This window comes from Triturus cristatus, chromosome 3_1 (genome assembly GCF_964204655.1).
Source record: "Triturus cristatus chromosome 3_1, aTriCri1.1, whole genome shotgun sequence".
NCBI classification, from domain to species: Eukaryota; Metazoa; Chordata; class Amphibia; order Caudata; family Salamandridae; genus Triturus; species Triturus cristatus.
Genome location: NC_140583.1, coordinates 225316777 through 225343074, shown reverse-complemented (window position 1 = coordinate 225343074; position 26298 = coordinate 225316777). Strand labels below are relative to the sequence as shown.

Below are 26298 nucleotides of genomic sequence, written 5' to 3'. Positions count from 1 at the left end.
GTTCCCAGTAGACGAATCTGTGTTCCTGGTGTCAGGAAGGTCCTGCGACTTAGACCTTAGGCTACTTATTGACAGATCACAGGTGGGGTGGTACGTAACCAGAAGGACAAACGCGCAAACAGGAAAAACCCAGATTAGTCTCACAGATAGGGAGGAACACCACAATGGTCTGGGGAGATTGGCCCCAATAAAATGCTAATGGCTGAGGGGGCACGCGTTCCTAAAACACCATAAAGTCAGATGCCACATGAAGCTGGGAACACTCACCCAATCAGGACACAGCACACGCAGTGATCACGCTCTCCCCATGACGGACATCTGGACACCTTACCCACTGGGCCTCATTGTGTCCACAGTGTCCACGCAAGGTCGAGATCCACCAGCATCTGTCATCAGGTTGGAGTCATTTATGACTTCATGAACAGGCCTGCATTCCTCTTCCTAAACAAGATCTATGAATTCTTTTATGATGTTTCCAGAAATGTATAAAAAGAAGCTCTAAACGATTGTACTTTAAAGTCAGTCCTAAGACCCGTTTCAGTATGCTGTACTTCCAGCCACAGTGTTTATTTTAACCAACTGTTCCTGTTTTGCCAAACGCCTCTTGTCTTTGCTTTTTCAAGGTAAATTCACATTCAAGCAACATTTTGGCTAGCCAGCCAGGAGACATTGGTGATTCAAACCAGACTGCACCCTAAGGAAAGGACCCCGCTATGAGGGATTTGTGTCAGTGCAACAAGGAAGGCGAGCAGACCTGCAATTGATTATAAGCTCTGCTGAATACGCGAGGTGGAGGTGCGTCCTGAATTCTCATTTCTGTACTGTTCTTTTTTTGATTCCTGCAAGTAGGGGTTTCCTGCTGTAAAAAAAAGCAGTCCTCAAAATTGGTATAATGCAAGTAACTAGGGAAGTAGTAATAGTTCAAACTGAAACACGACAAGCTGCTAACAATGTGATTATCATGAAGTATGGGGTAAATGATGTAGTTGAAAATTCAACTACAGGGGTGAATGTTACTGTTGATGTAGATGTACGCAATGCTACATGTATGTATAAAAACGAAATTGAATCACTGTTTTCTAAATCTCCTGATATGACCACTCCATCAACACTGAGTCAGAAATATGTGGTCAGGTAAGCCCTGCGACCTTGGCCAGAAGCTACTGATTGACAGATCACAGGTGAGGTGACATGTAACCAACAGGACAAACACGCGAACAGGAAAGACCCAAATTAGTCTAACAGATAGGAAAAGACACCACAATGTTCCGGGGAGATTGGCCCCAATAATACACACATGGCCAGATGGGTGCACGTTTCCAAAACATCATAAAGTTAGATTCAACATGAAGTTAGGACACTCAGCCAATCAGGACACAACACACACAGCACATGCAGTGATCATGCGCTCCCCATGCTGGACATCTGGACACATTACCCACTGGCCCTGCTGTGTCCACGCAAGGTTGAGACCCACCTGCATTTGTCATCAGCTGGAATTAAATTATAGCTCCTTGACTAGGTCTACATTCATCTCTCTAAACATGATCTATGAATTATTTTATGATGCTTCAAGAAATGTATAAAAAAAGACTCTCAAAACGATTGTACTCAGACCTGTTTCTGCATGCTGCACACCTGGCCGCAATGTTTAACTAAACCAACTTTTGCCAAACGCTTCTGGTCTTTGTTTTTTTCTAGATAAATTCAGCCCACCTTTGCGGTGTGCCTAACCTGAAAGTGTGACACGCCTGCTAACTAATTTTCCACATGCTCTGTTGCCACATGGGCCCCAGGGCACGGGGTTGCATTCCCCAGCTTTTGTCACATATCAAGGGGAGCAGAGCCTTTGATGCCTCTGGCATTGACATGCTAATTAACTAGTCTTCCTGCAGGAGGAGATGTGATCATCTTCTGCTGGAGCAGGCATTGTTTCTGACCTCCGAGAGCACGGGCTCTCACCTACAGGGGGTCAGAAATTCATCTGTGGTGGCAGGCTGGACGATACCACTCAACCAGCACACTAAAGGACTAGTCAGTTTTCAGGGGGCATCTCTAAGGTGCCCTCTGGGTGCATAGCATAATAAATCTAGTACTGGTTCAGTACAGATTTATTAAGACAAGGTATTTGATACCAAACACCATTGGTTTCAGTGCAGCCATCATGTAGCAGGGTAACTCCTAACGACAAGTGCCCAGTACATGTCATTAAGATTGTTAACTGATCACTTGCAATATCTAGTAATGGTACTAGATATCACAGGGGCCTATCTGCTCATGCAGATGTGCCTTCACACATAATATAATGCACCCAGACTTAGGATCCTAAGGCCTGTTGTAGGGGTGGCTTACTTATAGTATATGCAGTGTACCTTGACATGGAGTGTGCCATGTCGTGTTTTCAAAATGGTTTGCACCACTGCATGCATCCTGCAATGGCAGTCTGCCTGCAGTTTTTGTGTGGGTCCCTTTGAGTGGCATTATACATGCTGCAGCCCATATGGACCCTCTTTAGCACCCATGCCTTGGGTAGCAGGGGTACCCTTTAATAGGGACTTACAGACGTGTCAAAGTCCTTGCCTAACAATTGGACATTTACCTTGTTTTAAGGGAAAGAGCACTAGACCTGCAGGCCTGGTTAGCAGGGGCTCAGTGCACTTTCAGCCAAAAACCATCAGTACTGGGACACATAGTGGGGGTGACCATGTCAAAAAGGGCATTCTCCTATAATACTATCTCTACAACATCATTTTTTAAAAATTTTTTTTTAGATCTTTGCAATTTCAACACGCTTTCTCTACTGCATGGCGAATTCCTGATGGAAGAGCTGACTAATGACAAAATATTGACAGTCTATTCATACCTAATGGGGAATTCCCCCAACACTTTTGGCCCACTATGGGAGATGTGAGAATGAGACTATCGGCCCCTGACTGAGGATGACTGGAGGGAGGCGCACGTCTCTCTGCGAGAGACCTTGACTGGGGCACAGTTCAGGGGCATTCCTCTGAAATACTTGCACAGGGCCTACTACACAAGAGATAGATTGTGGTAGAAGGGTGTTTGCCCTCGGCAGACTGCTTTCGTTGCCACACCCAGCAAGGAGAATTTCTACACACTGGATGGGCTTTCAGAAGGTTGGCCCCCTTCTGGAATGGGGTCCTTGCATGTTTGGGACAAGTCCTGGGTTGGAGCCTTCCCAGGGACCTGAAAGACATCCTTTTGCCCGTCAGGATAGAGACATCAAAAGTAATAGCTATAAGCTAGCTCTATTATGGTTGGTCCTATTTGTAGCTACAAGGGATATCGCCAAATCCAAATCATTGAAAGATATAGAACCTCTGTTCATAGAAGGTTGGAACAAAGTCAAGATCTCAGTATGAGCTTAGAAATGCCCATAGTTGCTGCTAAAATGTGCCCAGAGAAATACCATAAAATCTGGCCCGACTGGCGCCAGTATAGAGGTATCCTTCTTGAGCCCTGCCAAGGGACCAGCCAGATCGCTTGAAGTGGAAATTATTGGTTTTGGTGCGTAAAATTGTCAGCAACCTGTTGATGAAGGGGGGTGGGGAAATCAGGGTCACCATGGAAGCAGTTGACAAGACCTATTATGGGAAGTCACGTTATTTATTGGGGGAAGATGGGTGGGAGGGTAATCAGCCAGGGGTACGTATTGCCTGTTTTTCTTGTTGGAATTTTTTTTTTTAAGCAATTACACAGGACTTGGCTGCCTAGCCCCTCGATCTCTTCCACTTACATGCAAAATCTCTTCTCTGCACAAGCTCCAACACATCTTTGAGTAATAGTGACTCAATTAGGGCCACGTTTAAATATTGTTGGAGAGGGAACTCCATAACGACAGAGTCCCTTCTCTGCCAACATTGTCCCCCGCCTGTATGATTCTGAATTGTGTGAAGAATAGTTTGGCGACGGAAGAGACTACTTCATCTCCGCTGCGGTCAAATGTTTCTGACAGAGTAAGGGCAGTCAGATATTTGGCTATATACAATTAAAATGGGCGGCCATATAGTCATTTTTCAATGCCCGTCACCAACCTGTCCATAAAGGGCATTGAAAAATGCACAATGCCCCCCTCACCATAGGAGGAGCCTCCTATGGCAAGGGAGGAATCATTTTTTGTTTTTCAAAAAGAAATCCTACTTTGGGATTTTCTTATAGAAAACATAAATATTTTTGTAACTTTCCCAGATGGTAGAACTGCCTTAACAGCGGATTCTTTCAATGGCTGAAATGTTGGCCGGGTGGGAGGACATTTCAAATCCGTCAGGGTGATGGAGTAATTGAATCCATCCACCCTGGTGGAGCACGGGCCAACCGCCAACAAATAAATCAGCTCCCAAATTCTTTAAGTAACTGAAAGCATAAAATAAAGGTAATGCTCTTGAGGATTGACAGATTGGAGACTTGGGGCCAGATGTCTGACGGCGAAAATAGCATCTTGAGCGCTATTTAGGATGAACAACAGTGTGTAACAGACTGTTAGCGATTCCCAATGCGGTCGCAAATAGAGAGGCTCATGAATATTAATGAGCCTCTTGCAATTTGTGACCCCAATGGGAATAGCAGGCCCTCCCAGGGATGGTGGCCTGCTGGGCTCAGCAGCCCACCATGTCTGGGACTGCTTTTAAATAAAGCAGTGTTTTTTTAAATGCTGCCCGTTTTCCTTAAAGGAAACCGGGATGCATTTAAAAAAGAAAAAAATTAAACGTTTTCGTTTAATTTTTTAAGGGCAGGCAGCGGTCCCTGGGACCACTGCGCCTGCCCTTAAAAAATATTTCCCCCTGCGTTTGCAAAGGGGAAGGGGTCTCCTGTGGACCCCTTCCCTTTTACGACCCCATTACCACCCACTTGAAGATGGTGGTAATTTGCGAGTGTTTTGCGCCCGCAATTGCGGACACAAAACATTCTTACATTGGGTTGCGCTCGCTATTAGGAAGGGAACGCGCCTTCCTAATAGCGAGTCGCAAAACCCTATTTTGCGAGTCGCAAAAAATTGTGACTCGCAAAATAGGGTTTGTACATTCTCCATGCTGGTTTTGCATGCACAAATGGGTCTGCAATCCTGTTTTGCGCATGCAAAAATGCTCGTACATCAGGCCCTTTGTACAGACTATATGCTGTTAAAGAAATCTCACACAGGCTGCAAGTTGTTCCACCTTCAAATTAGAAGGCGACACACTAAAACCATCTCCCTACTGAACTGACTACAGCAGATGGAATCTGCAAAGGGCCCTTTTGGCTTTGGGTGGGTAGTGGCCACTACTGAAGAAGTGTCTTTCCTCATGGCCTCTGAATCACTGTACTGCATTCGGGCAGAATGCTGAGGCTACTGCAAGACTTGAATATGGTACATTGCTTCTGGCCTTACCAACCCAAAGCAGTCTGGAACAACAGTCACTGTGTGACAGACTTAACTGTACCAATGTCTCAATTTTCTGATTCCCTATGAGAATCTAAATTAGAGAAGGCAATCTATTTAAGGTCAGCAAACCTCAAGTAAAAATTGTGGGTTCAAACCAAGAAGTCTACGCCATACTTACCTTTCGTCAGGGGATGAAATGAACTCTGAGAAAGGCAGATAGATTGATGCTTCCGGACACAGATTTGGAGAGTTCAGTTTCTCTCATCCCAAGGTCCATAAGACCATACACAGCCATATTGTCCAGGTATTGACGTTAGTTAATATTTAATTTGTCTCAGCGATATTGATGATGTATAGCGAAAACATGATGAGATAGGTAGCAAAATTACATCTTTCAGCATCTTATGAAATTATAGCTCTGGAAACTTATACAGAGGTACTACACTTGTACCAGATGCAGCCTTCAAACGGAGAGAATCAATGGCGTCAACCTTTGTCCTTCTAGATACCAGTTTACTTATCAAGTGGAGCTAATAAACCTGACTTCAGGGCTAAAGCATTTTGCTTGGAATGAGACTACAATGGACAATAGGTCTTATTGAGCAGTTAAAAAACATAAGAGCTTGGTATTATTTTATGCTCTCTTCTGGCAACACGTAAGTCAAGCCAGTTTAAGAAAACATTATTGTTGGCTCTCAAATTCCTCCACAAACGAAATCCTTTATTTGGAAATAATGAAAGACTGGGATATGTAAACAAAAAACTTACATGGGAGAAGCTGATCTTGTACAGAAATTAAACTTTCCTGATCCTTTAAAGCACGCCAGTAAGTACCGTTCTGTAGCAGGAAGAAGTGATGCTCTAAGTGCTGGGTACTCTAGAGATGATTAAGGTTTCAAATCCTTTCAGTATTCACCATTCATTCAGGTACCCATCTCCCGCTTGTCCACCATGAGCATTCTTAATAATGTTGTACCTGACTCTAGCAAATGACTGCAACTTGTGCTTCTACGAGTATTGTTCTCAGCGTCAGAGAGGTGGTAGGTTTCTGGGTCTTCGTCGTTGAAATCCTAACCTTGCACTTACTGCTTGCCTTAAAGAGTCTAACCATGACATTGAGCTTTACATAGAGAAAGAGAGACATAAAAGCAAAGGAAGGGCAAGGAGAACTCAATGTCGAGGGAGATTTATTTAAAACTTTCGAGACACAAGCAATACACCCAGGCAGTTAACAAGCCACTGCTGTACAATATTTCCAGCACATACAACTGTAGTGTACACAAAAATACAAGGCCAACCATAAAAATATTAGTTTACAGAATAATACATGAAAAACCAACAAAGAAATAGAAAAGGTGAAAAATAAAATATGAAAAAGTAAAGATACAAAGCAGAAAAAAAGATGCCCCTCTTCCTCCCCTGCTCCCCTAGCGACAAGTAAGTTGCCAATGCAGCACATACAAAGGAGCCTCTTTGAAGTTTGTGTACTGGTCAAAGGTTCTGGAAGTGACAGTGAATATTAATTGGCCCACTTTTTAGCAGACATTAAGGAACCTCTTATAGAGAGGGTGTCTGCCCCTCAAACAAACGTCCTTGCTTGAGTCACAAGCAGATCAGCAGAGAAGCCAGGATTATTTCCTTACCAAGGGGAGCATAACCTTCATTACTGACTAGAAAATCTGCTATTAATTTCATTGCCGATCCCAGTGTGTCATTCATAAACACACTATGCAACTAATAGTGCATGACTAGACCATGGTATCTATAATGCAGCAAGACTTGAACTGACGCTGGACTTAATGACTTAATATAATCTTATCAGAGAACAGGAGCAATACAAATGTGGATATAAATACGGTCAAACTAAAAAAAAAAAATGTACACAATAACTGAAAACAAGCATTGGCATAGCCAATAGGTCTCGCATTTGGGACCTTATAAGTGTTTAGCCATGCAACAGTTGCACAACTAAATACTTGTAACGTCCCAAAAGCGAGACCTATTGGCTATGCAAAGCGGCCGTGCGGCCGCGAAAGTTAAAGTGATCGTGATCACGATCAAACATCAAAGCGGCCGCGAAAGTGAAAGTAATCGCGGTAAAGCGCGGCGCGCGCGCCCGCGCACATGCCCTGTAGCTCTAGGCTGGGCTGGTAGCACTTTTTGGAACCCTCTCAATAAGTCTCGCCAGACCAGCGCATGCGCTGGGTCAGGCGAGACCTAAAAAGGGCATGCAAAGAATACAACGAACCAAATAGGCAAACCATTTTAACAAAAGAATTAAAACAGAATAAAATCAGTAGATGCGTAGGACTGTGAAACCACGCTGAGTAAAGCTACTGCGCCCACTTAAAGGATTAGCAACTAATTCGGACACGTATTTGTGTCAAGGATGTTGTTTGTTGAAAAAGGTTTTGAAAAATAAGATCTGGGCTCATCCTTTCTGCAACAAAGCCTTAAAGACGTATGGTTTGAAGAAAATCCACTGCTGCACATTTGTTTTTAGGGCTTCAAAAGGGTCTACATATTAATTCAAAATGTTTATTTGCTACATGACATCCCATCGGAGAATGGATGTGCTCTGAAACGCGGCCAGCTCACCAAGACAGGCAATTCTTCAGAATTAGAATCTGGGGGCATTTCGATGACACACTTGCGAGATCGGCATTTTCTAAATATCATTATTTAATAACAGCAATTTACTCACCTAGTTAAAAGCGAAATAATACAGTACAGTCTGCTCCCTGAGAACTACACGTGAAGCGACGCCCTACCAATAAATGAAGCGTGTAGATTTAGATCACATTATATGTACATGTCTCGGTATACACTGGGGTCCATGGATGAAAGATGTGGTACACAGATAAAACAGAGGACTGAGAGCAGACAACCTGGTAATCTTCATTTCAGCCTAGATCAGGCCGGGCTCCTAACAACTCCTTCGTGATGCTAAAGCAGTCGCTCGATTATGACCAAAGGGCACGTTACCTGTGGCTTCCACAGCTCTTGCAATCTGCCTGAGGGAAAAGCCCATCTCTAGCAATGGCACAGCAACTGCAGGTGGCGGAGGAGATGTCGACAGTCTGCTGCTCGGATCTGATAACGCTAACAAAAACAGGAACATTTCAGTGCCACAGGCAAATGCAAGAAAGGCAACTATGATTCTATTACAAATGAAATATAGAAGACACGCGAGCAGGTGACCTAGTATTTCGTAAAAGGGTGTGCCTTCGAGGAGGGCGTGGCACATACCAACCATCATTCCACTCTACACACAGAGTGTTCACTGTACCAGTTACCTCCCCCTCCACACATTTATGTAGGCTCAATCACTGCTTCACAACCATAGTTCCTACTGTGAGGTCTGTGCCTCAGGAGTGGGTACAAGTAATTTAGCCACTGGATGGAGTTGTTCAACTTCTGTGCATGCTAAAATCTGAATTGCATTCATGAGACAATTTTAGTGATGCTGTTGATAACGTATTTTGGTATCTTAGGTGCGAAGTCATGTATGAGTCTATAAACAGTGGCAATTATGGTTATGTCGTCACCTAACCGTTATCTCCACAAGCGGTGGATTTTCAGACTCTGGAAAGAATGCCAGCAATCTCATTATCAATAATGCCTGGTCATTTTTAAGGCTGTTTATTATATGAAATTCAATGTACGTGATTAACACCCAGGCTTTGGAAACAACCGGGAGCCCTTGAGGTGATATCTTCGGTGCAACACCAAAAATGTAACTTGAAAGTGAATGTCATGGAGGTTTAAGCCGTCCGTCCAGCAGCTCTGCTGAAAGGATGTGAGCCAGGAGCACCACACTAGGCCTAAGGTAGACACAGGCTGATTACGTTCAACAACACCCAGACCGCCTCCGTGATGTCCACTTCAAAGATAAAGGAGACAATCTGCTCACATCTAGCAGTTTTGTACCTCGTGCCGTAAATTCAAGGAGACCAAATAGAGAAAGGTAGAAAGAAACTGAAGGTGGAAGAGGGATTCTAAAGCTCTGCTCGACCGTGAAGGTAGTTTGGCTATTTATGTACAGTTCTAAACTAAAAGGGATGCAACAGCAGAGGCAGTGTGTTGTTTTACCACTGGTTAGCAGGAGTAAAATACAGAGTTCTGTAGCCAGCAAATCTAGTGTGCAGCAAAAAGGATTTTCTTTAGCTTTAAAATCTTTTTTCTGTCCAACTCATTGTATTATCAAATGTACTGAGCTACAGAAAGATTCTGTTCACACGAGTCTATCTAGTTTCTAATCAGTTAAATAACCCAACCATAGAGGGTAGCACATAATGTAAGGAGTCCTTTAAAGGATTGAAAATCTTCTATATAGTGCAGTGGCACAGTATGACCTCCATCCTGCATAACAGTTTCTTAGTATACACATTCTTTCCTAAGAGCATACAATTGCATTATACTCGCATGAAATGCCACAATGAGCTTATGTCCGATCAGCAATGGGAGATCAAGTGTAGGGAATAACTATCCTCTCTCAAATCCTCAATACACAAGAACTGAATGAAACAAAAGTTGTTTAGTCTCGAGCCAAAGACCAAAACTGGATGGGCTAGAATGTGATTACTTGAATCTTTTCGAACTTGCTACCCCTTCTGATTTTCTGGCGAATCAGTTGTATTAGAAGAATCTGTGAGAAGGCATATACAACTTACACAATACAATAGCTGCTCAAGCACTAACCATACCACAAACTGACTTCATAAACGATATGATGATTGACACTTCCCCTTTTGTTCGTGCCCTGTTCAAAGCGTTTGTTCAGTCCACAGAACGATTCCTCTTCGCCAGGGCAAAATGTTACCAAATCTCATCAGTTCTATGTGAACTAAACTGGCTTTCTAATCAACTTTGAAACTTACTGTCTCACCAACAAGGATCTACATCTGGAAAATCCACTTTAACTGGCTAAACCTTTGACTTTCTCCAGTTGACAACAGGTCGCTGCTTTTAAGACAACCCTGCTAAAATAAGTCCTAAAATTCAAAACGTCAAATACTGAAACAGCTGTTCAAGGGTGCCACAATCAATCTCTGGTTCTACCCTCTCATCTTCCGAATCCTATTGATGAGAATGCACCTTTCTCATTCAAATTCAAAGTAACATCGAAGTCTTATGTTTCATTTACTATACAGTTTCCAATTTCATCATCTTGTACTCTTCACTTTCTTTAATCAGGAGGTTTATTTCTAACAATATTAGAGTTTAAAGCATGTTAATGGCATTAGATACTAGTTGCCCTATGTATAAATATTACATACAGAAATTCATGTGCCCAAATGCCTTTAACGAACTTCACATATATGTAATGATCATACTGACACTTATGGTTTGCAAACCAATGTACCTGTACGATTTACAGGATGTGTTGGCTGCGAGTCTGGCGATGTCAGACTTTGTCTCCGTCCAACGTCATCAGTGGGAGATGTTGGGAGCGAGGATATGGGAGGAGTATGAGCACGCCGAGTGGGGTGGACACTAGTAGTTGGGTAACTGGAAAACATTTGCCTTTGAAGAAAAATTCAGTGGTTATAGTGATGTACATTTTACTGGTACTAAAGGTTGCAACATGGAATTACTATCTTCAAAATGTTTCTTTATGCTTCTTAACTGTTACCCATTGGCAATGAATGATTCAGTTAAAAATAAAAAAAAACACTATCCAATGGCAGTTAGTTGAATGGTAATACAAACATAATTTAAGACTAAACTGTTCAATTAAAAAAAAACATATCATGGGACTCATGTCACCCTGAAGGCAGAATTGGTCATCTCGAACCTCTTTTAAAAATCTAGAATAACAAGTTACTTACCTTCGGTAATGTCTTTTCTAGTTGAAACTATCTAATTGCAAATTCCTCACCTTGTGAATATCCCCAGGTGCCAGACTGCATATGGATAATTTTTAATAGCAATTCCCTCTTGCATCAGTAGCAATGTACTACGGCTCCATGTCGAACCCGTCTTGACCCAGACGTTACTTCAGGGCCACTATATCTGTGCCACCTCCACGCTCATGTCACTTTCTGGTCTTTCTCCACACCATTGGACGCTGAATCCATTAAAATTGAATATGCCAATGTGCAGACCTCTAGGTTAGTATCTTATTAAAGGACCATATGAGACCAATCTAAAGAACGGGGTGGAGGATGGGTCAGTGAGGAATCTGCAGTTAGAGTTTCCACCAGAAAAGGCGTTACTGAAGGTAAGTAACTTGTTTTTATGATACAGACTTCTAACCGAAGATTACGCACCTTGGGAATAGATGACAAAGAAGTACCTACCTATGTGGTAGGTCTGTGAAATGACTCAGATTAGGAAATTCAGAATGACGGATCAAGCGAAGTGTTCATCTTACCGGACCTCGCCGTCCAGGCAATAGTGCTTTGTGAACATGGGGAGGTGCACCCAGGTAGCAGCCTGGCAGATGTCCAGGAGTGGCACACCGTGCCAGCGCAGTGGTAGCAGTCTTTGCTCTGGTGGAATTGGCGTGCAGGACTTCTGGGGGCTGCTTTTTGGTGAGCCCTTATGAGATCTTTATGCACAAAACAATCCATTTGGAGATGGTTTTCTTCTGTACAACTTTTCCCTTTTTGGCTCCAGACAAACCAGTATATCATCCCATCGATGGTCTCTGGCTCCAATTATGTAAAAATTGAGGGCGCTTTTAGGATCAAGACGATAGAGCCAATCCTCTTCCTTGGAGTGATGAGGTGGAGTGTACAAAGACAGCAAGGTGACATATCGCACTACGTGGAAGGACTTGACTACCTTTGGCTAAAAACGCTACTTTTATCGGAAGGACCATTTTGTTTGGAAAAAGAGGTGTATGGCTGCTGGACGGACAAGTTCTGGAGTTCACTCACTCAACTAGCAGGGGTGATTGCAATGAGGAATAAGATTTTCATAGTTAGCAGGCGTGGGGAGCATTTGTGCATCGGGTCAATAGAAATGCACATCAAGTAGGTAAGAACCAAATTACGTTCCTACTATGGCATTTGCAAAAGGTGTTGGTGAGAACATGTGGATTATCTCATTTAAAAAACTCATCACAACAGACAATTGGAAAGGGATGGCTGATTGGGCAACTGTAGAAAGGCCGAAAGACAACCTTTCACTGTTGGCAGTACAAGGAATTGCTGGGCTAGACAGACAAAACAATTAAATGTTAAGACAACTCCGCCTGTAAAGGCTGGATGTCATGAAAGGCACACCAAAGAACAAACTTCTCCCATGGTCCTGCATATATATAGTTTTAGTGGAGGGATGCCTGGCAGCCAGGATGATGCCAACTACTTCGGGAGGGAGATCAAAAGAAGTCAACTGTTGCCATTTAATCTCCATACATGGAGGTGTAGGTTGTGCTGGCTCAGACGCAGGGCCTGGCCCTGCTTTGCAACAGGAGGTCCTCCAGAAGGGGCAGCTGGATTGGAGTACATATACTCATGGCCAGCGGTTCCAGGTCCCACACTCTCCTCACCCAATCTGAACCCACTAGTATGACTTGTGCATGGTCTTTACTGATCTTCTTTGGCACTCTGTGTAGAGGCAGGAAGGCATAGAGGAGTCCAGAGCCACAAGGAATCTCCGAGTGATAACTACCTTCAATGCACAAAACTTTGGACACTATGCATTTTCTGCAGTGGCGAAGAGACGAGCCAGGACTCTTTCAATTTTTGGAAGATTCCCTGGGCCACCTTCCGTATGTAACTGCCATTCGAATTTGCTAGGTACCTGCAGCAGAGTTAGTTTTCCCTGGCGCCTGAAGACCCTGCTAAGGGCATGGGTGATTAGGGAAGTGCCCGAGCGTTCAGCCACTTCTAGAGATGGCGAGCCTTCTGGGCACAGGACCCAGTCCACCTTGTTGCAGTACCAAATGGCGCTCATGTTGTCTATTTGCACCTATACCTGTTTCCCCTTAATAGTTGAGAGAAATGCCTTCAGTGCCAAGCGAATCGCTCCCAAATCCAGCAAGTTGGAGACAAACCTCACTAGGAGACCAGAGTCCTCTGATCTCCATCACTCTCAGATGACCTCCTTCACCCAAAACCGAAGCATTCATTGTGTTCAACCACTTCTAGAAACGTAGAACCTTCTGGCACAGGATCCAGGACCACACTCCACCCTGTCTGTTGCAGTACCACATGGTGGTCATGCTGTCCGTTAGCACCTATAGAAGTTCCCCCTTGATATTTTAGAGGAATGCTTTCAGTGGCAAGTGAATCGCTCGCAACTCCAGAAAGATGAGATGCTCCTCTTCGGAGACCAGAGTCCTCTGAACTCCACCTATCCCAGACGACCTTCTCAACCCAGCAACTATGCATCCATTATGACCATTAGCTCTTGGTGGTACTGGGAGAGGGGTCTCAATCTAGTCAAACTGAGGTAAAGAAGCCAACAATGAGGATCTTTTGCAGTCTCCTCCGACAACTAGATGGAGTCTGCAGGGTTTCCTTGGTGGCGAGCTCACTGAGACTTCAGATCCCACTGCAGAGCCCGCATGTGCCACCTGGCAGGGTTCCCAAGCAGCATGAAGTCTGCTATGAAGCCTCGGAGTCACTCCCACTGAGACTCAGGCTACTGTTTGGATCACAGCAAAGAGGAAAGGCGTGGAAAAGCATTGTATCCAGAAAAGACTCCAATGAATGGGAACTGTTGCAAAAAAGTAAGGTATCATTTTGGCCCATTGATGGAAAAGCCCAATGGTGTTAATAAGTTGACCACCATATGGAGGAGGCCGACAACTGTTTTGGACAAGTTCGCCTTCAGTAGCCAGTCATCAAGGTAAGTGACAATTGATATCACCACCTCTGCAGATAGGCTGCGAACACCACCATAACCTTAGTGAACTCCTGAAGTGCACAGGTAAGGCCAAAGGAGAGCAGGGAGTACTGAAAGTTCACTTGTCCTACCTAAACCGCAAGTAATATCTGTGAGATTGCAGGATGGGGGAAGTCAAAATAGGTGTCCTGCAAAGCCAATGCAACTATATAGTCTCCTGGATCCAAAGCAGACAGGACGCGGGCCAGGGTGAATATTCTGAACTTGTCTTAACAAAGGAAGAAGTTCAAAGGGTGAAGATCGAGGATAAGGCAAACGCCTCCATCATCCTTCTCCACCAGGAAGTAATGGGAGTAACAGCCAGTTCTAATCTTGCATGTCAGGACCCCCGCTATAGCTACCATGAGCTTGAACTTCCCCTCAGAGTATGGACAAGTGATCCTCCAGGAGGTGTTGTGGGGTGGGAGGCATATCCGGGGGATGTGACAGCAAGGGAAGGTAGTAACCGTGTTGCACAATCTGGAGCAACCATTTGTTGGATGTGATGTGACCTCCCATTTTGTGTTCATAAGCCACTGCGGGTGATTTAAAATAATTTTGCAGCAGTTGCAGGAGAGGAGGTTGGGGTTTGGGTAGCGCGTTGCCCCCTGGGGACCAGGATGCGGACAACCTGGTCCCTGCCTCTAACCTGAAAGGACTAAGAGGCATGCTGTTGAGGTATACCCTGATGTTGCCTCTAATAGAATCCCCAGTTGAGGCCTCAAAAGGGACAGAATTGCTGGAGAATCTGAAGAGGATGCGCAGCTATGCCTACAGGGCGTGCCATGGCCATGCTCTGCTTAAATTTTTCTATGGACAAGCCTGCCTTCCCTCCAAAGAGCCAAGAAACATCAAAGGACATCCATTAAAGATGGTTGGGCATCGTAAGATAAGCCAGTGAAGTGAATCCAACACCACTTCGATCCCAGCTGGCCTACCCAGACAGTCAGTAGTATCCTTACCTGAGGTATAGAGTATTTCAGAGAATCATAGTCATCTTAAATGAGGTGTTGCAGGGTGGCCAGATGTCATCAGGGACAACTGCTTAGATGTCCACCTCTCTGTCTCACAAAGCATGTGAGTACCTCCCCAGGAGGCAGCTGGTGTTGACTGACCTTGGAGCAGGGCTGGCAGACAAGAACATTTGCTTGACAAATGTTTCCATAAGTTTCGACTCCCTGACTGGCAGGGTAGTGGGGAACACGCTGGGATTGAATATACTTGTAGACATCTACACAACCAGGATTTGTGCTGCGTGATAAAGTCTAGATTCCCAGGGCAAGGTCTATGCCACCTTTCAATTTCTCAATTGACTTGGGAGCGACATTGTGTTTTACCCAGGCACCCAGCTGTAGGTCTGACAGGGCCTCATTAGAAGGGAAGAGAGGGGCAAGATGGCGGCCGGTCACCCGGCTGAGTGAGCTGGTCCTGTGGGCTCTCCTGGATAATTGCTCCCATCCTAGAATGTTACTGCCGTGGTGATGGTTAAAACTGAAGCAAAAGGGATTTATTCTGATTCTGCCCTGAGTTAAACAAAAGCGAATGTTATGCTGAGGCGGCTCGCCCAACTTCAGAAAAGACTTACGCGCAAGATATTCTGCCTTTGGTTCGGCTTATCTCCGACGTCTCTTGGCTATCGGCGCTTCCCTTTGTCTCACTGCATGTTCAGAACCATGGCCCCGAAAGCGCAGGCAAAGAATGCTGCCAGGAAAACACAGGCGCCTGCTACGCGAACAATAACCCCCGGTAAAGTTATCAGCGGAGTGAAAGAGCTGTATACCTCTTGGGGGGTGATGAGGCGACAGACGGATATCTGGCCAACTCGCAATCGGTGCAATCGGTGCCTGCTGTGAGCGGTAAGGGAAAGCAGAGCTTGCCAGCATTGTTCAAATTGCAAGCAGGGAGAGTCAAGACCCCAGTGGATGGGGGAACCAGCAAGCGAGATCAGTTGACTGCAGTAAAAACGCTGAAGGATGTGATGGGGAAATCGGTAGGTGCAGCTCCTACGTCTGGTATATCCATTGTTAGTGTTTTGAACAAAGGCAGTACATCGGCCCCCACTTTCGAGGAAAATTGCTCTCTGCCTCAGGAACAGACTCAAATTAACTTATTGGATTTCAATGGGGGCACTCTTAACAATAGTATAGTATCGCCTGGGGGTAACAAGAAAGTTTGTGAAAGTGGCCATGAAGGGAATATTGAATCCCAGTCAACTACTCTTTTCCCGGTGAGTGGCATTATGGGAATTGTAGTCCCGCATGCTATCTGCACCCAACAAACTTCTGAATTACTCAGCCAGAGGACTGCTGTTGGAACTCCAGCTCTCCAAGGGGCACCCCCAGTTCATACTTCGGATACTAATAGACATATCAAAGAGCCTGAAGGAGGAGACAAATTCTTATAATTGTCCGACCATACAGGCTCGTCAGAGGATGAAAGTCCTGACAGAGAGTGGACAGATGATGAATGATCTTGTAGACTGGCGACCCAATGAGTTATCTAAAGATGAAAATTCCCCATGTGATCCTCGTACGGTTCGTAAAGCTATGAAATTGAAAGATCAAGGGGCTCTTTTGCCAAGTAAGCACCAGGGGTCACTGGGTTCAATGAAGTGGGACGATTCTTTCTCCATACAGCCTGGTATAGGTGATAACGCTACTACAGTGGCGGGGGGTAATGCTGCTGACCCCCCTCACGCTCCTTCTGGGGAAATGACGCTGTCAATTATCTATCAGACTATTATGACACATCGTGAGGAGACACGTCAAGAGAGAGCTCGTACACAGGGCGCGTGTCGTAGGATGCAAAACTCAATCCGAAGAGTGGCCAAAACATATTCGGATATCACTGCTAGGATTGTAGAGGCCGAGGAAAGGATTTCCACTTTGGAGGATGAGTTGACAACACAGAAAGGACTCACAGATTTGATTAAAGTGCAAAGGGATGATATGCTCTGGAAGTTGACTGATTTAGAGAACAGGGCAAGGAGAAATAACTTAAGGATTCTGGGAATCTCAGAAGGCAGAGAGGGATCGGACACTGGGCAGTTTGTGGTGGAGCTGTTTTCCAAAGCTTTCCCGGATATCACACAGTGGGATTGGCAACTGGAAGTTCAACATGCGCATCGCTTCCCCTTTAAACAAAGGCAGAACGCTGGCTCGGTTGGCGACAAGCCTCGAGCAATATTAATTTGTTTAAATAATTTCTTGGCCAGGGAGAAGATTTACGACCTAGCCAGGTCTGATAGGAAGAGGGAAGCGAAAGATTGTGATTTCTTTGTCAGAACAGATTTTTGTCCAGCAACTGTTGAGCGGAGGTGGCAGCTCCACCAGCTAATAGCCGCATTCCAAGCAAAGGGGGCCCAAGCTTTCCTGCTTTATCCCTCGAAGCTGAAAATAATTTATCAGGGCCAGACTAGGTTTTTTGTATCCGAAGTACAGGCTAAGGAGTTTTTGCATTCTATCTAGTTAAAAATGTCTGTTTCTTTGGTTAACCATTGCAGGGGCTCTGAGGCATTAGGACGGGGGCTGAGCCGGTCGCTAGGGGTTTCATCGGCTCAGATCCTCCGATACTGGCTAGGTGGGGGGATGGATTCAGGACAGAGTGGGGGGAACTAGCCTATTCCATCATAAGGACCTCGGTCCTGTTGCCTCACAAGGGGGGTGAAGGGTTTGGGAAGGTCATGGGTTGGGGGGAGGTAGGGTTCATGGTTGGGGGGGGTTGGAGGGGTTAGGGTTTCAGGGGGTGATCAAGGCTTTGGGTTTAAACTATAGTCGTGGCATTGTCAACAGCAGTTTTTCTTTTATGTTAGAATTTATGTTAGAAATTAATTGTAACTAATAGGCATATCTGCATTGAGCAGAGATTAGGTCTCATGTTGTGTCTAAATGGGGCAGGGTAGATTGCATATAAGCTCTTGGAACATCTGCGGCCTGAATGAGGGGAAAAAACGGGCCCTGCTCTCTAAAATTGTGCAAACTATGCAAGTGGAGATCTTGTGTCTGCAAGAGACACATATACCCTGGGGGAAGCGGGAATGCTTGAAGGTTCCGGGTTTTGATCTTGTAGCTTGTTCTCGACAGACATCCATGATCAGAGGTGTGGCCATTCTGCTAAAACAAGGTGTAGGATCCTGTAAAAAAGTCAGAGAGGATATTACAGGCAGGTGGGCTGCAGTGGAATTGGTGATTAATGGTAGATCTCTATCTGTCTGCACGATATATGGGTCAAACATGGATGACCCTGAAGTCCTAACATGCTTAAATCTAGAACTAGCAGCATGGCCGCACCCAATGTTTTTTTGTGGAGATTTGAATATTAATTTGGCAAATAATTTTAATGTAATAAGCGTCCAAAAGTATGTCGGTAGGAAACCCAGGGTTTTCAAGGCCCTTCAGACTTTAGTGTTAGAACATGGATTGGCCGATGTATGGCAAAGACGATGATGGGTATACATTTTATTCTGCCCCCCATAATAAAATCGTTAGGTTGGATTATTTTTTTATTTCTGATCAGTTGGTAGGGGTAGCTTCCATTGTAGTATCCCCAAGAATCTTATCGGACCATAATCCATTCACAGCCGAGTGCCCTTGGGGTCAGCAGGTTAGAGTCACTAGACCATGGACATTTGAAAGAAAGCTACTCTTGGACCAATCTTATCAGGATCACATGATAAAGTGGATAACTGAATTTTTAAATATTAATAGTAAAACCGCCTCCGATTGTACAGTCTGGGACACATTTAAGGCGGCACTCCGCGGCGAGACTAAAAGTTTTGCAGCCTATCGATGGAAGACTATACAGGAACAGACTAAGTGTCGTGTGGAGGAGCTGCGGGTGGCAGAAATGGCACTAACACGTAATATTAAGGATGGCCTTAATATTGATCAGAGCCAACAAGTGGTGGCCATAGCTAAGGCTAAGTTATTGGAATTCTTTCGTCAAGATCTGGCCGCAAAGTATGTGTAATATCGTACGATGATGCAGGAGTTTTGAGAAAATTCGGGCAGAATTCTTGCCAAGAGATTGCAACAGAAAAAAGTGTCAAATCGAATTGTAAGAGTTCAGGATCAACAGGGTCTTATTCAGGACATGCAGGATGGGGTCCTGGACGTTTTTAAGAAGTTCTATTCTATGCTCTATGAGGAAGAGAGTGTTCGACTCCAGAGGGAGCATCTGGCTGATGGCTATCTCCAGAACATCGACACCCCTAAAGTCACAACAGGGCAGAATGAGGTTCTCCCTGCTCCAATTACTTGGCAGGAGGTCGAGGTGGCAATAAAATCTCTGGCCAATGGGAAGGCTGCTGGCCCAGACGCCATACCCTTAGAATTCTACAAGGCGTTCTCTTCAGAGGTTCGCCAGGATATGCTATCAGTTTTTAGGCCAGCGCAGGGGGTGTCATACCAGATTCCTGGCGACAAACTACGATTGTATTGTTTAAGAAAAAAGACAAATCTGAGCTAAATCCGTCATCTTATCGACCGATCTCACTCATTAATACCGATAGTAAAATATATTCCAAAATGTTATCTTCTAGACTTGTAGAGGTCCTCACCCCGCTAGTTTCTTTGCGCCAGCATGGTTTTATCCCGGGCAGGGATACGGCTGACCATGTCCGGCGGGTCATTGCCCTACTGGACTGGGCTCAGGTCACGGGGTCTCCCCTCGGTGTGATCCTGTTGGACGCCGAGAAGGCGTTCGACGGGGTCTCCTGGGGGTTTTTATGGGCAGTGCTCCGCTTGAAGGGCTTTAAAACCGAGTTTGTCCAGGCCATTCAGTCACTATATATTTCTCCAGCCGCAACAATTCGCATCTCAGGGCAGGAGTCAGGGCCATTTAACATCAGCAGGGGCACCAGACAAGGGTGACCCTGCTCGCCCTTGCTCTTTGCCCTGTACATTGAACCATTTCTCAGTAAAATCGAAGGGAATTTAAATATTTTGCCAGTGAGGGTCTGCGGTACAGAGTACAAGACGCTGGCTTATGCCGACGATATCGTTGTTCTGACCAGCGAAGTTGGACCTGCCCTTACAGCCTTAAAGATCGTTGTCGAACAATTTGGCTTACTACCAGGGTATAAGTTAAATGTCTCCAAAACACAGGTTATTCAATCAGCTACTATGTCTCCCTCTGACGTCCCTGCTGTCACGGAAGCAGTTTATTTGGGCGTCAAAATTACTGCCGCAGTAACAAATATTCCTGATTTGAACATTCTTCCAGTGGTTCAGTCCGTTAATTCTAAGTTGGGAAGATTAGACCATTTGCATTTGTCATTACATGGTCGCTGTAATGTACTTAAAATGCTGGTTCTTCCAAAGCTCTTGTACCTCTTTAGAACTATTCCTTTGGAGCTCTCACAGGCGAGCTTGGCCAGTGCTGAGAGGGCTTGCTACAGGTTTCTTTGGGGATACCGCCGGTCACGCAGGGCGGCCAAGTGGATGTGCCTTCCTAAGGACCGAGGGGGTTGAGCGGTCCCCAACTTTTTATTATACTACTGGTCAGCCATGCTTCAACACTTTGGGCCAATGCTGGTTGGAGACAGGGCAGCTGTCCCACTGTCCAGTAGACCATCTATATATGAGATAGGTTGGGGCGAGGCGACTAATGGTATTTTAATGAAGATATTGGAACCCAGTTACTTTAAAAAAAAAAACAAGATTCAAAGTTATTGGGGCTTTGTTTTCGGTTTGGCGGAAAATTTGTTACAAATGGGCTATCTCGAAGGTTAATATCTACACACCCTTTAATGCTGTGGGTGTCTTGCCCCCTATATTCCAGGATTAGGTCATTTTTAGATGGCAGCTATTGGGGTTTAATAATACAGGCGACCTATTCTCTGGTGGGCAAACGGCTTCGTTTTCTTTTTTAAGGGAAAAATTCCATGTAAATACCCAAGATTTCTTTAAATATCTTCAAATTAGAAGCTTTATTGATAAATGCCATCTTGATACCCCCACAATGTTTGATAAGATCACTGTCATTGAATTAGTTCAAAGGAGGGCTAGAATTGGTACCGTATATCAACATCTATTATCTGGCTTTCCGGATGATCTCGACGTACAGAATACTAAGTGGGAGGGGAAGTTGGGTAAGACTGGGGTTGATATAATGCCCACTTTGGAATTAGCAAGCCATGTCCTAGTCTCCGGCAGCCTGCGGAATCAAAGTTATATGGCAATGTTCGACTTGTATTATACACCAGCAAAGACTGCAAAGTGGGGTGGTCGGAAGGGCAATTGTTGCGCTAGGTGTGGGCTTCAAGCTGACAATGCTATACACATGTTTTATTTGTGCCCAAATCTGGGTGACTTTCTTCGTGAAGTGGAGATCTTTATAAATACGGTGCTTAATATCCCGGTAATAATATCCCCAGAGATGGTCATAATGGGGTGTGAGGTTACTGGGAGGGCTCGAAGACATGTTGTCGCTTTCTTGTTTATAGCGATGGCTATGATTCGGCTCTGTATTACATCTCAATGGCTAAGTTTAGAAGCCGCTACCTTTGTGAATTGGAGAGCTAGGATGCTGGCATTGTATAACTTGGAATCTTCAGTGTTCTTACTAAGGGGGAGAAGGAGGCGGGAGTTGACCTCTAAGATCTGGGCCCCTCTAGAAGAATGGTCCAAGCGCTGATTCAGTCTATGGAGAAGCTTCTCATGCCTTTTATTTTATTCATGTCATCTAGGACCTGTGTCTTTGCACAGCTTTTTTACCCTGTTTTTGTTTTCCCCACCAGGACTCACAATTGATTGTACATTCGATGTAATCTTTTGTATACTCTTCGCTTCATTCTTATGAATTTTGTCTCTGCTGTTTGCCTTGTATATCTATGGAAAGATGAAAGCCACAACTTGTTTTGTTTTTCAAATAAAGAAAATAAAGTTTAAAAAAAAAAAGAAGGGAAGAGAGGTTTCTGATTTGTGTGACCTGGGTGAAAGACCTCAGTAAGGACATTAGATTTTTATCTCTGTGAAAGTTATGGTAAGGTTCAACACTTTTGCTGCCCTCTAAATCACCACAGTGAAGGAGGCAGATTCCACTAGCTGTTGCAGGATTAGGGGAAGCAAGACCAATGTACAGACTACTGGCATCCTACAAATCAAAGATTACGCTTTCATAATCATAACGGCTCTTATATTCAGGGTTATCATCATAGTAATGGTGTTCAAGATCTGAATGGGGGTAATAGTGGGTTGCCTGTTACCGAGAGGGGAGTTGGGGTAAAGCTTCTGAATTTGATGAAACTATCAGCTCTGTTTCTAATGTCAGTACTGGCATTAGGACTTGGGCCAGGAGTGTCAAACATTGTGAAATGGCAGGATTCAGTGGAGCTGAGCTTGAAGATGTGGCCAGCCTCAGGCCGAGGTCAAGTGGCACAGTCTGTATTGGGAACGAGTTAGCTGGGTGTGACCTGACTGGAGGCATCCTCGGATCTGCAGACCTGAAGGCACTCCTGAGGGATCCGAAGGAAAATCAAAGATTTTATCTAAGGCACTTCTTAGCTCACATAGACGATAGCCCGGGGAGGCCGGGCGCACCAGGAGCAGCAACAGAATCAGTTCCAAAATGAGGAATGACTCCGAAGACTAGAGGTACCCAGAATGCTGTGCAACTATGAATGGTGGGCGTGCATGGAATGAAGGAGAGCCTAGTATGGACTTTTCATGTTTTTGGGACTTTTTACTTGGGCTTCATGACTTCGATGAAGATCAGTTGCGAGATCGGCCTTGGTGTGGGAGCATTTCCATGCCCCGACTTTGGCCGAGACTGTCTATTTTTACTTCCTTCAGAGTTCTGAGGCACCAAGTTTGGCCTGCATGGGATGAAGGAGAGCCTAGAATGGACTTTTTATGTTTTTGGACTTTTTACTTGGGCTTCATGACTTCGATGATGATCAGTTGCGAGAACGCCCTTAGTGTGGGAGCATTTCCATGCCCCGACTTTGGCCGAGACTATGTCTTTTTTTACTTTCTTCAGAGTTCTGAGCCACCAAGTTTGGCTTTACGTATGTGGATGGCCGTTCAGTTGATCTTTGTGAAGCAGTCACACAACGCATGTTTGTAGCTGAGACACCAGAAACAGACATTTTGGGTGTCTATCACCAACGTTCTGGTAGTCACAGTCCATGCATGGTTGGTACTCTTGAGTTTTCAGAGGTGAAATGTCCCTAGCACACTGGAAAAGTCGAGAGAATAGAAATTCTTTCAAATTGGCAGGATTCAATGGAGCTCCAGATCTGTGTTGAAAGGAACGAAAAGAAAGGAATTAATGAAGGCGAGTGGAAGTTGTGCAGATATAGTAGTCCTGACATCACTTCCAGGGCAGAACAGATTTAACTTAGAGCTGAACAAAGCCACTTATCGACGTGAGAGGAAATTTCTAACAAAGTTCTTCAGAGCCAATCTGTAGCCCGGGAAAATGCCTAAGTTAAGAAATCTGTGTTTAGAAGAAGCTATTGGAAATGTAATTATTTTGCTGCATATCTTTGTGTGTTAAACTTAATTTCTGAAAAAGTCACCTTAACCCTAGATGTCAGTTCGCAGAGCGGGGAGGATGGGTGGGGCGGTAAGGAATCTAACTAACTAATGTTTCTTACAGATATATCGTTACCGAAGGTAAGTAACTTGTTCAACTGAAAGAAACACGTTAGTTAGATTCCTTACCTTAGAATAGATACCCCAGCAATACCAACCCCGGTGGTGGGTCTGCAAACCAAGATCACACCAGGAAGTCCTGGAGAACGGAACGGCCAAAAAAGCTGTCTCTCCGGACTTGGTTGTCCAGGCAATAATGCTCGGCAAACGTGTGCATCGAGGCCCACGTTGCTGCCTGACAAATGTCCTACAGAGGGACTCCCCGTCCCAGGGCAGTAGTAGCCGCTATGGCCCGAGTGGAATGGGCCCTCAGCCCCAAAGGAGGTTCCTTCTTAGCCAAGGAATAACAGGCCTTAATGCACAAAACGACCCACCGAGAGATGGTTCGCTTGTGCACTGCCCGCCCTTTCTTAGCGCCCACGTAGCCAACAAAGAGTTGGTCGTCCACCCGGAACTGTTTCGTGCGGTCCAGATAGAAGGACAGCGCTCGTTTTGGGTCCAGACGGTGGAGCCTCTCTTCCTCTTTCGAGGGATGCAGAGGCGGAAAGAAGGTGGGCAATGTAACAGACTGGCCGATGTGAAAGGCAGTTACCACCTTAGGGAGAAAGGAAGGACGAGTCCTGAGAACAACCTTGTCCGGATGGACAGAGAGGAAAGGAGGCTGAGAAGAAAGAGCCTGGAGCTCACTCACCCGCCTGGCAGAGGTGATGGCAACCAGAAAAGCAGTCTTAAGAGTCAGAAGACGAAGATGACAATTATGAAGTGTCTCAAAAGGAGCGCACATAAGATAGGTCAACACCAGGTTCAAATCCCACTGAGGCATTACGAAAGGGACAGGAGGAAACATACGAGTAATGCCTTTAAAGAATCTAGCAACAACAGGGGACTTGAAAAGAGAAGGCTGATCAGGAAGCCGTAAGAAAGCAGAAACAGCTGAAAGATATCCCTTGAGGGTGCCCAGAGCAGAGCCCTGCTGGGCCAGGGAAGGAAGAAAGAGGAGAACTTCAGAAAGAGGGGCGGTAAGGGGATCCACAGCCTTTGCTGTGCACCATACCACAAAGGTATTCCACCTGCAGGCGTATATCGTTTTAGTGGAGGGACGCCTGGCTGACATCACAGACTTCAGGAGGCAAGTCAAATGGCATCAACTGTCGCCGCTCAATCTCCACGCATGGAGGTGGAGGCTGGACAATTTCGGGTGGAGGACCGTCCTCTGCTGCTGCGACAGAAGGTCCTCCTGAAGAGGCAGTAGAATCGGGGGATCGACTGATAGACTGAGTAGCTCGGGATACCAGTATCTTCGTGCCCAATGCGGAGCCACAAGGATTACTTGGGCCCGGTTGCGCCTGATCTTCTTCAGCACTCTGGGCAGAAGTGGTATAGGCGGAAAGGCGTACAACAGACCGCAACTCCACTCGCAACGAAAAGCGTCTCCGAGCGAGTGCCGCCTTGGAAATTCCAACACGCAGAACTGGTGACATTGCGCGTTCTCTTCGGTGGCAAATAGATCTAACCAAGGCTCTCCCTACTGCCGAAAGAGGCCTTGCGCCACGTCCGAGTTCAGACGCCATTCGTGATCCATCATGCACCGGCGGCTGACTTCGTCCGCTCTGACGTTCAGAGAGCCCTCCAGGTGTTGAACCACCAGGGTGATGCCCTGATGTTCCAGCCATGTCCAGTGGCGCAGAGCCTCCTGACAAAGGGTCCACGACCCCACCCCGCCCTGTTTGTTGCAATACCACATGACGGTGGTGTTGTCCGTGAACACCTGCACTACACTTCCCATAACAGAGGGAAGGAATGCCTTCAGTGCAAGCCAGATCACCCGCAGCTCCAAGAGGTTGATATGGAGCCGGGACTCCACCGGAGACCAGAGGCCTCTGATCTCCACCTCTCCCATGTGGCCCCCCCATCCCAGGAGGGACGCATCCGTCACCACTATGTGCTCCGGTTGGGGTAGGGAGAGGGATCTGCCACTGACCCAATCGCAGTCCGTGAGCCACCACTGCAACTGTCTTGCAGTGCCCTCTGAGATCAGGATCGGACTGGTTGCCAAGATGTTGGGCCCCCTGGAACTTCAGGTCCCACTGCAGAGCCCGCATCCGCCACCTGGAGTGATGTACCAGCAGGAGGCCATCAGACCCACCAGCCGCAGCACCAACCTGACCGAAACTCGGGATAAAGGCTGAAAGATCGGAATCAGAGCCTGAATATCCCGAACCCGCTGTTCCGGAGGATAGACCCGAAACTGCGCCGAGTCCAGAACCGCTCCGATGAAAAGGAGCTCTGGGAGGGACTCAGATGCGACTTCGGCACGTTGATAGAGAACTCCAGCAAATGCAGGAGGTCGGCCATAGTCTGGAGGTGGGAGACAACTGCCTGGTACGAGCCTGCCTTTAACAACCAGTCGTCGAGATAGGGGAAGACTGGAACCCCTAATCTGCGCAGATTAGCTGCGACCACCGCCATCACTTTCGTGAA

General features: G+C 45.7%; 1 protein-coding gene across 8 annotated transcripts in view; it reads right to left on the bottom strand.

The window, feature by feature from the left end:
* Positions 1–26298, bottom strand: part of HERC1 (HECT and RLD domain containing E3 ubiquitin protein ligase family member 1) — a 1817725-nt gene that overhangs the window by 935332 nt on the left and 856095 nt on the right. For all 8 annotated transcript variants that reach the window (XM_085643727.1, XM_085643730.1, XM_085643731.1 and 5 more), the window contains 2 exons: positions 10749–10909; positions 8369–8485 (listed from right to left, as the gene is read on the bottom strand). In XM_085643727.1, coding sequence (XP_085499853.1) covers positions 8369–8485; positions 10749–10909 — 278 coding nt within the window. The remainder of the gene's footprint in view (positions 1–8368; positions 8486–10748; positions 10910–26298) is intronic.